Source organism: Sesamum indicum, linkage group LG8, assembly GCF_000512975.1.
Source record: "Sesamum indicum cultivar Zhongzhi No. 13 linkage group LG8, S_indicum_v1.0, whole genome shotgun sequence".
Classification (NCBI taxonomy): Eukaryota; Viridiplantae; Streptophyta; class Magnoliopsida; order Lamiales; family Pedaliaceae; genus Sesamum; species Sesamum indicum.
Genome location: NC_026152.1, coordinates 8,072,696 through 8,085,032, shown reverse-complemented (window position 1 = coordinate 8,085,032; position 12,337 = coordinate 8,072,696). Strand labels below are relative to the sequence as shown.

The following is a 12,337-nucleotide window of genomic DNA, read 5'->3' as shown; positions in this document are numbered from 1 at the left end:
CAAGATTCAATTTTCAACTGCAAAACTAAATACAAAGTCATGAGTGAGTAGTCAGACCTCGTACAAGGCACAGTCTAAGCAATAAACAACCATGAGCATCGTACATGAACCTAACATAAGGACTTTATAGAGGACCAACCGTATGTATATGTCAATCAAAACATCAAATACTGGTTAAAGCAGCTAGTACAACTTCAGATGCATAATTTGCATCAATATGGAGGACTATAAATTGTTGATCAACATCAAACATATAATTTGAGTGTCCAATCTCTAAACGATGCTCCTGGGGAGAATAAACGGCAATAACATGTTCCATGTATATAACATGTAAGGCATTTTGGAGCCAGATGCAAAAACATTCCCTCTGAATAAAGCCCGAAAAGTACTCTTTCTCCAACAACTTATAGCATAATGCTGAGGCAAAATTCGAAAACTTACTGAATAAAATTGTACACAATACCCAATCCAAAATGTTACCTTGGCAAGCATTCGATACAGTTTAAAGTATGGGATTCTCATTTGCTGCTACTAATGGAGCTTTCACTTTCAGTCGCGCTAGGAAGTACAATGCATGGAATATCTGAAATCTCATCTATATGTAATGTGGAAAATGGAAGCCAATAATCAGTTGACAGGGTAGACTATTGTTTGGGTTGAGCATTCTTAAAGCAGGTACAATCATTTCATTCAAAAAAGTAATCAGCACGCGACCTATTCAATTAATGCCGCGCGACCGTAAGCTTTCGAGATGCAACACTGACCTCGTCAGTCACATCACAGTACTTCAACCTCTCAGTGTGAATGCTTTCTTCATTCCTCACCTTGATGTGAATCATGTGATCGAATGTAAATATTCAAGCGACAGATACCAAAAACATAAAAACGTATATGAAAATTCGGTGAATCCTGCCACAAAGGATAAAAAGAGAAGACAAAAATAATATTGCAGTTTCCCCCTGAACCACGGAAAACATGGGCTCGTATGGAGTGTGTGAATTGACATAGGGGCTACAGTTTGGGAATGAAAGTTAGGGTTCTGATCGATTGGCGTTAAGGGGTTAGGGTTTGAAAAACATCGTCGATTCGCCATTGCATGAATCTCCCCTGCAACGAACTTCTGCAGGTTCTTTGAATTTGAGGTTTAGTGTCTATGACTTAATATTTAACCAGTAGACGTTATTTCTATTTAGCGATTTCAACTTACTCGCTACTACGAACTGTATAATGCATTGCTATTTACCTACTATGATTAAACACGAGATAAAATTATCACCAAAAATAAGAATATCATATCTATTCATTTCAATCCCACCAACCAAACTGAGCGAAACGAAATACTGGGCACCACCGGAAGGGCATGGTGGCAAACCCGTCTGTAATTATTACGATCAATATATATGTACACCAATTAGAAAATTGATAAATGTAGCATCTCCAAAAATAAATAGTACAGAAAACGAAAAAAAAAGAAAAAGAACCATGCCGTATTGGGATATACCTACAACTCTCATGTCGACGTTAGCACCCAGCCCCGGTCTAAATGATCTTGAAACAGGGGAGGAAAGAATTAAGAATCTTGCCTAGACAAAATTGTTACTAGTACTGGCATCTTTACTGCCAATGACAATTTTCCGGTGACGCCTCCACCTCCTGTCTTTCCCACGCTTTGTGGGCACCTTCTTGATTGGACTGCTTGTGCTGATGTTGGTTGGGATTTTTGTCCCATCAACCATAACTATGGGCGGAGGAGGATGAACATTGGAAATGACACTGGCAGGCGGAGGCGGAGACCAGTGCTCCAGCAGGTCTCTGTGGTAGCCCTGCAACAGTAAATAACTGACGATCATTGTTCCAGAAAATTTTTTTATGTAACTCAGATATTTATGTCGAACAAACAAACCAAAGTTTACCTGGATCACAAAGTTGCGTCTTTCGCAGTCCAAGAACATATTGATAGTGTAGTTAGTCTTCGACCGGATCTTGTCCCTTACAGTGGAAAAACTTATCTGGTCTCTTGAAGTGAAACGGTCCACTTCATTAAACCAAAGACAGGTGAAGAGATTGGTGATTGGGATGTGCTCCCTAACTATCACACATCCTTCAGGAACATCTGCAAATCACATTCTAAATTATCAAATTCAAGCTAAGGAATGAAAATGTAGCAGAAAAGAAAAGCAAACTAGTGAAGCACCGCCCTACCGCTGGTAATGGGCAGCTTTGCTGCAGAATACGGTGTTAAGCCCTCCTTTTTATAAAAGTCAATCTGGAAATCAATGGAAGCATTGTCATATTTGCCAGCTGCTTTATTAGCTTCTGCTTCTACAAACACATCAAAACGCCTATAATGCCTTGATATTGCAAAGCTTGCATTTTTCCTCCACAAGAACCTGGAAAAGGTAAAAATAGAAACTTCACTCAGAAAGCATTTCTTGCAGAGACGTTGTGTGGTTCACTCGCTAACTATTTATCCATTTTCTTAAGAGAATAGAACAAAATGCATAAAACAACAGCATATTGCAGTTAAGCTTTGAAAACATTCTGACTGGAGATTACTAGATCGGATAAGAATGTTATGGCTGTTGAATTGTTGATCTCATCCCAAACAAAACTTGTTATAAAAATAACAAGTAAAATCATCTCTAAAACATGTTCAAGGTCTGCATTGTCAAAATTCAGAGTCTAACTGGAATAATTTTTTAACAATAGCTGAGTGTCAGTCATCTATACAATCTACTATACATTTTATACAAACCAATAAATTGATGGCTAGAACAACAGTAAGATCTAAATCAGTTAAGGATGTAAGGCTTTCTATCATAACTTAGACATGAAATTGGACAATTAGACCACTACTCAAGCATAAATTGCAGTTGAAGCGACAACAAATAAGGCTACTTGTTCCATGTTGGATGTACCTTTCGAGAATTTGAATTGGATCCACAACCAGCTCAAGTTTTGCATCAATCCACAGTGAGTACCGGGCATTAGGGAAAAGGCGGTGAAGTAGTAATTTAGGCACCTACATTTGCAAAAGCAAACCTCAGTTTAACAAATTTTAGACACCATTAGGACAACAGCATTATGCACAAAGCTGAATTCGTACACATTAAACCTGTGAAGCCCCATAGGTTCATGTCAAAACTAGAAGGCACGCCCAAAAGGTTATACAGAGTGACTAATGACCAAACGATGGAACATCATAAAGATATTACCAATACATCACATTTGTTCATATTTCATTGTCAAAAATAAAAGAACGATTGAGAATTAAAGATGACTTTTAGCTTCCAACCAAAAGTCCAGAACATTTGAACTACTATCCGGTAATACCACCAATGTGAGAAACATCATCATACATTCACCACTGATTGTGTTAACAAGGTCAGAGAGTTTGATAGGAAGAGTTCAAGCAGCTAACTGGGTTGCGTCAGATGTACAAGATGCCATCAACATTTCAGAAAGCAAGGAGTGAGTTAACATTCCGAAGAACATAATAACAACCTGAACATTGAAGTCACATCAGGAAGCACTCGTTGCTAGCAAATCTAAAAAGTAAAAAATGGTGTCTCACTGGAAGGATATTCCCTAGATGCACTTGCTTTACATTAACAGCCATAAACAATCAACAAAACAGAAAAATTCTGATTAAATGAATCAAGTTCAGTTACAGGATCAATGAACTTAGCAATTTCAGTAGCAAAATTCACAACTAGTAGAAAATCAGAGGAAATTAAATATCCTGCCTTCATGTTATTGTCAAAGATAACATAAACATAGTAATCTTAATTGTGTGAACTTCGTCCTTCCCCCTGACCCCCTTCTCGACCACAGCATCAACAATAAAATCAACAATAATTGCATAGTTGTTATTCTAGGTCAGAAAGAGAAGCCGACTTCAGCACAAGGAATACAATAGCTAGCTTTTTCGGGCATTTACCTTTCCATTACGTCTTGGATCAGAATAAGGTAGATTCCGGACAACAGTAACCCTCCACAGCCCGACTTTCTTGTCACTGCCAAGCTCACTAGAATTCCTCAAAAAGGCTTTTGTTTCTTCATCCACAAACATATGAAAGCAAACAGTTTTTTGGGAATATTCACTAACATTCTTTGGTTGCCTTATTAAATCAAAAGCCCCTGGTCAAGAATGGATTTCCTACATTAAGTACCAAAAAGACTAAAATTAAACCAAAAGTTGTAGGAGGCCAGTACCAAATATTGCTGATGCGACAACCACTCCTCGACACTTTTCCATCTCAAGAAGATCAGAGTCATCAATGTCAAAACCAGTCTGATGACCAGGTTTCACTCCTCCAACAAACCTATTTAGCCCATCAGTGATCGGTCACCTTTACATATAAAATAAAAGGCTATAGTCTACAGCATTAGGACTAAATTGTGCCAAAGGGAAACAACATACCCACAGTGCACACTCATGGACTCCCTTATATCATAGGAGTCACTCCTCTGCTTCAGTGAAGGATATCCACCAAAGTCCGAACCTCCAAATTCTGATTTAGACAAATTTTCTTCATGAACATATGTCAGATCTTTAAGTACAGGAGAAAAGGATGGTGCATTAGGCATTAGCGCAATGGCATCCTCCAAAGGAAGGTAGCATACAGGACATGCTGCAAGACCAATCAGCACAAAAGTCCAACAAAGGGTGTCATAATATTACTAGGTCAATATCACATTATATCTTGATAAAATTTCTAATATCAAGTTTCAAGGGAACAAGTGAAGAAAGAGCATGAGAATTCAAACTCACGGCGTGGCCCCGTCCTCTTTTTATCTGCTGGGGGCGGAGGAAGTGTAAAATGCTCGCATGGATTCCCAGGAGGAAGCTTGTACCCAGTGAAAAAAACAGTCGGTGGAGATAGAGGGGTAGCATTTGCACTTCCCTCCATTTCAATAATTTGAGAAGGTGGAGCTCCAACGATGCTAACTTTCTCCTCAGATATTGGCCCAGGTGCAATATTTACATTTCGAGTAATGCTTTCTCGAGCATCTTCACCTGCAACTAATAAGAATTAGATCCAAACATAAATACTCTCCACATGGAGCAGATCCAAAAGCTGGCTTAATAATGCAGGCCTTATCAATCAGCCCACCTCCAACAATATTAGAGCATACTCTATAAATCATAAGAGCGCTCAAAGACATAAGCAAACTACGTGAATTTTCTGCATATATTTCTCCAGAACTTCCAAGTTGGATTCAGCAATAGAAGAACCTGCCACATTTGGTTTCACTGCCAAATCATAAGCTCTGTCATCATCTAAAAGATCTATTCTATCCCCTGTTCTCATGTCCAATTATCAATTTACATTATCTCATTCGCTTAACCATCAATTTGTCTTCAACATGCTCTACCATAAGCTCAATCCAAATAAAAATCAAAGAAGAAGAATATGAAGCCAAACCTTTGCCAACAATCAAAACCCACATGAAAACTGCAAGCGAAACAAGACACAAGAGCAGCATTCCGACCTTCTTTCGCGGCGCAAATCTGAAGATCCAGAAGAACAATCTGTCCTTTTCCTTAAGCATCTTGGAAGGCTTTCTTGACAAGGGCGGTGAAGTTTGGATTGAGAACGATAACGAACTGTTCTGAACTTGCTGCAGAGACCCATAACTCCCTGACGATCGAAGACCCAATGACCCTGTAGTCATTGCTGTCCTCCAAATCCCCAAACTTCACCTCTCATCTCCCCTTTTCCCTCATTCACAATGGATATTCAATTCCCCAAAACAACCCAAAAGGGCAGACTCTTTTGCCAATATACTCAAATCGTAAAAGCTATCCAAAAAGTTGAATCTTTATCAGTTTGCCTTTGTAAATCCACTTAAAACCAACCCAATCGCGCAGAAGAACGTGGAACAATGCTGAATCCCTTAAGAGTTTGAGACCCACTTGACTACAATGATCAGTCTCTACTACAACACAACAGCAATGTAGAGTCCTGAGCTGCAAGAACCCAACAGCTAGGCCTTAAATTCTTCTGAGGAGAGAGAAATTAAAAGGTTCCCAAACTTCGCATACCCAATCAAAACACAAACTGTCTTTATCTATGCGTGTTTGATCGAACCAGAAGTCTATGATTCAGAAAAACACAGTCCGAGGAAGACAATCAACATTTCACTAATCCCCACCAATTAAGAGAGAGACACTCGGACTTCAACGCAAAGTCCAGTAATTACAAAGCACTGAACAACAAAAGAAACAATTTAGGAAGCGAATAAACAAATCTGCTAAAATTGAGGGCTGAATGCAGTAATTGATTTCTATGAATTTGTTTGAAATCGATGGAGAATCAGTGGTAAAAATCTCATCCCCATCACCAATTTGGGTCATCATTGAATTTCATCTGAATAATTATATAAGTTTTTCTATTTTTAGTTAGGGCAAATGTTTGTCGCATACCGTTGTTAGGTGTCGATCATAGTTTTTCAGGTATTTTTAAAATAATTATATAATAATTTGCAAGTTGTTTAATTAATCGAGGGAATTTTAATTGTTTCTTTAAATTGCATTAAGTTGTGAGTCTACTAATAGATAATTGGTGAAGGCACACACAAAACTAAATAAATAAATTTACATTTTATAGAAATTAAATTAACTAAAATTCAACTTTAAATTTAATGGCTAAATCCTCTAAAAAAAAATTAATGGAATTCAATTAGCGATACTGGGATCCTATGGTCATAGGTTTGATTTCGAACCTTGTTATATGCGTGGAGTGTTGCTCTACATTATAGTGGGTGTTATATACTGTAATAATAGATGTTTAAATTTTATTTATCTGATATTATTCATCATGGTATAACTATTGTACCTGTCTTTGTTAAATATTTTTTATAGAAATAATTATAATCGAGTTATTTCAATGAATAATAAATTCATTCCTTCCCAAAAACAAAAAAATTAATTTATTGAGAGAACAAACTCATTAATTTAAGTGATTTAAGGTGACTTTTAACCCAATAATTAAATTAATTGGATCAAATTTGAACAAGGATAAGCTAAGGAGATAATAACATGTTCAAACTATTAACAGGATTAATAGTGGAGTAAAAAATCAACGAACCAAACTACCGAATGGTTTCCCAATAAGGTCTGTTCAAGTGGTAAGATTCAGGCCTCATAATAAAAAAATTGGGTAAAGTTTTAATTTGAAATTATCTATGTTAGTTATTTTGCATGAGCAACCTAGTCCTCGTGAAACCTATAATCAATAACAATTTTAATTTTAATAAATTATAACGAGTTTTTTAAAAATTTAATATAATTATTAATATTTTTAAAAATTGTTAACATTTCTCAGATTTTAATTATTGTCTAATAATTGGTCAATTTGTTAGTTTTCGTTACGTTTTCATTTATTTTTTATAGTGAAAAAATCAAAATATCTTTGTTGGCTATGAATTATAACTTAATTTATTTAAAAATAAATATATTTTTTTATGGGAGGTAAGTGGATATTTTTTTAAACTTTCCATCCACCTCATCCGTTTTTCTTTTCTTAAAAATAAAAAATATAGCAAAAGCAAAATTGATAACTCCGAACTTATATTCTTTATCCAAAAGTATATAATTTCATCAAATATCATGAAACTATTTATAATTATATCAAATATAAAAAAATCTCATTTTAATTAATCAATTAATATTTTTAAACAAGAACAGAAGTGGATTTAAGTCATCTTTGTATAGTGGCAGGAGACAGGCCTAAATGAAGAATCGTGTTTTCTCTTAGTAACACATTAATGTCTGCCATGGTACAGATGAAATAATGGTGTCAGGCTATATGCAGTTGCAAACTAAGAAAAGGCGTGTTTAATGCCTCACCATTTAAACTTTCCTTAAAAGCGCAATGGATTTGGCATCAAAATAGTGGGAAAGTGCAAGTAGTGATTACTTGGTATTCTATTTATATTAGGAGACCTTTTCCGCGAACCGCTTTCTTTTTTTTTAAAAAAAGAAAAAAAGAAAAAAAAATTGAGTGACATTGATAGTTGTGATAATTACAATGTTCTCCAATTAGATTGGATATAATTATGTATAGATTTTTAGTAATTTGAAAAATTATAATTAGTATTTTCCATATTTGTTTTGTACAATAAATATATTTATTTATTAGTAAATATATGGAATTTACTTACCTCTATAAAAAAGTTAAGTAAAAATTCATGTACAATCGATTGCCTTACAAACTTATTGTAGATCGAATAATTTTTTTTAACTAAACTATTTTTATAAGAATGAAAATGTATCTTGTCGCGTGCATTAACGCATGAAAATCTATAAGGGTGATTTGTATAGAAAATATTTCTTTAAACTGCAATAAGTCAATCGATGGTAAATATAGATTTTCATTAGTTTTCTTTTGGCCGCTATTAGCAACTTCTATGAATTTTCTGATTTATCAAATGAAAATAAATTTTAGAGAAATATAATTTTATAAATTATAAAATATTTATGTGTAATTATGTTAGAGTCAATAATGGTTAAAGTTAATATGTTACGTGCCCAACATGCATGAATACGTAATATTAAAATACATTATTTTCGGTTCGGACCAGCCAGTTCGATCAGGAACCAAACATGAGTTCGGCCTGATTCCTACCTCCAAAACCAACATGATTAAAACCAGTGACCTGATAAAATCGGTCAAAAATCGATTTTGACCATTAAAAAAAATTATTATATAGTGAAGTTTAAATCTTTTTGGGCTTAAACTTTTTCATGTTTATAGCCGAAATGGTTTAAATTTGGCTTATATTTTTTCAATGTGGTATAATTATCTTTGCTTAAGCTTTCTCATCTATATTTAGAGTTTAAAGTGTTAAATTTTGCCTTATATTTTTCAATATGCATTAATAAATTTGGCTTAAGCTTTTCAACGTTTATAGTTTAAAACATTGAAGTTGCGTTTTTAATGTGGGATAATAAGTTTGGTTTAAATTTTTTATATATATAATCTAAAGTGTTTAAGTTTAATTTATCTTTTTTAATATCGGACAAAGCCACCCAATATAGTTTAATAAATTGATATATAATATGTTGATATGTTACAAATATATATATATATATATAATATTTTGAATTCGACCGAACCAATAATTCAATAATTTATTTGATTCAATCACCGATCCGACTTTTCAAACATTGTCAAAATGAGGTTTATTCAAATGGACTTTTCGCCTCTGCAATAGCTACCTCACTGCCCCATTTTCTTTATTTTGGTTTTTGTGAAGAAAAGCAAAAATATTCATCGCCGAATCTATTGATAAAAATAAGGATAATTATATTTACCTTTCATAAAATTTAATGTAATTAAATACGAATATTTTTTAGTTTAAGAAATATTATCGAGTATCGTTGATATTTATTTTTGTCTAATAAATACATTATTATGTTTGTTAAAATTATCAAATTTGTTGAATTAACAAATAAAATTAATTAATATTAACTATTTAAATAAATTTTAACTAATAAAAAAATATATTTATTAGATATAAATAAATATTAGAATAATAGATATAATTTTTAAAATTCTAAGAAAACTATATATAATTATATTAAATTTTAAAAGACTACGGTGTACATATTCTGACCTCAGATGTGTCGATATCAATGGTGACTCATTATTTCGATGAATCACTTTTTCGGATAGAAGAAGATTATGTAAACACTTACTCGAAATCTTACTTATCAGATTTCATTGTGGAAGACGCCATTTTTTCTGAAGAATTCGCCATGATATACTTGATCCATGCATAATATTATGAAAAATGGATACAAATTTTTGAATTAGTATCGGCAATAGGTCTGAGAAAGTACCTAAAAATATCAAATTTAGATATTTGTACCCTGTCGAAGTAAGGAACCATGACATATATATTTAGAATAGATTTCATTTTGAGATAGTTGAAAAAGCACTATCTCGATAAAAATAATAACAACAAAAGATTTTCAATTATAAAAAGGAAAAATAGAAAAAGAAATCTAGATGAGGCAGCCTATATATGTCCTGGAGGGTCAGCGGAGCGGCATTTATTATTATGACTTCTCTTGTCTGTTGCTTAGCTGGAACCTTCCGTTTTCTTCTTTGAGCCTGAGTTGTTCAATGATGACTCTTTTTGTCTACAAACTGACCATATTGACCTTTCCGTATATATTAACATTTTTTTTAAATATAAAAATTAGATATATAATGAAAAGTATTTAGTATTTTTATTAGTGAAAAAAAAATATTATTGAGAGAGTAGCAGAAATAATTTGATTGGAGAAAAATGGAAGGGAGGAAAAGTCAAAAGTGTTTGATATTCATATACTACGTGCGGAATGAACTAATTATTATTTTTAAATGAATTAATTGTCCAGAGAAATTCAAAGGGCAAAAAAGGCAATTCAATAGTCTAAGTTTGACTACCTTTTCTTTCCCATTTGAAATTCTCTCTCTCCCCCCCCCCCCCTCTCTAATGCATCATCTCCATTATCGTTACCTCTTTCCATCAGCTCAACTACAATGAAGAGACACCGCAACCAACTTCTGCTATGCATCCTATCCGCATTTTTCACCATCAACTTCACTTCCGCCGTTGATTTCCTCTTCAATGGCTTCAACTTGTCTGATGTATCGCTCTACGGCAACGCCACCATCGAATCCCGCATTCTTACACTTACCAAAGACTCCGGTTTCGCCATTGGCCGTGCTCTTTACCCCTCAAGAATCCCCATGAAGCAGCCAAATTCATCCCTCCTACTTCCCTTTTCAACTTCTTTCATTTTCGCTATGGCGCCTTACGAGGGCAGGCTCCCTGGGCACGGCTTAGTTTTCTTGTTTGCGCCGCGCGAGGGAATCCAAGGTACCAACTCAGCGCAACATTTAGGGCTGTTGAACTTCACCAACAATGGGAATTCCAGTAATCATGTATTCGGGGTTGAGTTTGATTGTTTCAGGAACCAAGAGTTTATCGATATCAATGATAATCATGTTGGGATTGATGTCAACTCACTGAATTCCGTAAGCGCTTATGAAGCGGGTTATTGGCCTGATGATCACAGGAAAAAAGATGATGGAAGTCCCGATGAGAGTTCATTCAAGAGTTTGTTGCTCAATAATGGAAGAACCTACCAAGCTTGGATTGATTATGCTGACAGCGTGGTTAACGTTACCATGGCGCCTGTGGGGATGAAGAGGCCTAACCAGCCGCTGCTGAGTGTTTCTCTTAATCTTTCCCAAGTTCTTGAGGATGAAATGTATGTGGGATTCACTGCATCTACCGGGGATATGATTCAAAGTCACAAGATTTTAGCTTGGAGTTTCAGCAACACGAATTTTTCGCAAAGTGAGGGGTTGATCACAGGGGGTTTGCCGTCGTTCGAGCTTCCTAACACTCCAATCCGCAGGACCAAAGGTTTTGTTGCAGGTGTGACTGGGGGGATTTTGTTTTCCGCCGTCATATTTTCTGTTGTAGCTTTCTTGTTTGTTAGAAGGCGTAGGAGAATAAGAAAGGAGAGGGAGGAGATGGAAGACTGGGAATTGGAGTATTGGCCGCATAGAATTACTTATCAAGAAATTGAATTGGCAACCAAGAGCTTTGCTAACGAAAATGTAATTGGGATTGGTGGAAATGGCAAAGTGTACAAAGGGGTGTTGCCTGGAGGATCAGAGGTTGCCGTGAAGCGCATTTCTCATGAAAACAGTGAAGGGACAAGAGAATTCTTGGCTGAAATATCGAGCCTTGGAAGAGTAAAGCATAGAAATTTGGTGGGATTGAGAGGATGGTGCAAGAAAGAGAAGGGCAGCCTAGTTTTGGTGTATGATTACATGGAAAATGGAAGTCTTGACAAGAGGGTGTTTAAGTGTGATGAAAGTAAGTTGTTGAGATATGAAGATAGGATAAGAATTCTAAAGCAAGTGGCTTCAGGGGTTCTGTATTTGCACAACGGATGGGAGGCCAAGGTATTGCACCGTGACATTAAGGCCAGTAACGTGTTACTTGACAAAGAAATGAATGCACGTTTAGGTGATTTTGGGTTAGCCAGGATCCATGACCACGATAACGTTGCTGGCACCACACGTGTGGTGGGAACGGTCGGGTACTTGGCACCAGAGATTGTGAGGAACGGCCGGTCATCAACACAAACCGATGTGTTTGGTTATGGAGTCTTAGTCTTGGAGGTCATGTGTGGTAGAAGACCAATTGAAGAAGGCCAGCCACCATTAGTAGATTGGGCACGGCAACATTTGAGACGAGGAGAATTGCTTAGTGTGATCGATGCACGGTTAAGGGCAAGAGGAGAGATTGATGAAGAGGAATT

The 12,337-nt window shown here is 35.5% G+C and overlaps 2 protein-coding genes across 3 annotated transcripts in view; one reads left to right on the top strand and one right to left on the bottom strand.

The window, feature by feature from the left end:
* On the bottom strand, positions 1,463–6,389 carry LOC105167904. 2 transcript variants are annotated; one of them, XM_020696485.1, is made up of 9 exons: positions 5,430–6,389; positions 4,775–5,026; positions 4,424–4,634; positions 4,216–4,325; positions 3,941–4,140; positions 2,919–3,022; positions 2,203–2,390; positions 1,914–2,113; positions 1,463–1,823 (listed from the first exon to the last, which is right to left on the bottom strand). In XM_020696485.1, the coding sequence occupies exons 1-9, from the start codon at positions 5,677–5,679 to the stop codon at positions 1,584–1,586; spliced, it is 1,755 nt and encodes a 584-aa protein (XP_020552144.1). In that variant the 5' UTR covers positions 5,680–6,389; the 3' UTR covers positions 1,463–1,583. The 2 variants fall into 2 exon arrangements, with proteins under 2 accessions (XP_020552144.1, XP_011086071.1); XM_011087769.2 differs by having other exon boundaries at positions 4,775–5,020; positions 5,430–6,388.
* Positions 10,491–12,337, top strand: part of LOC105167903 (L-type lectin-domain containing receptor kinase VII.1-like) — a gene marked incomplete in the record, with an annotated part of 2,291 nt that continues 444 nt past the window's right edge. The window contains 1 exon segment of the mRNA XM_011087768.2: positions 10,491–12,335. Coding sequence (XP_011086070.1) covers positions 10,539–12,335 — 1,797 coding nt within the window.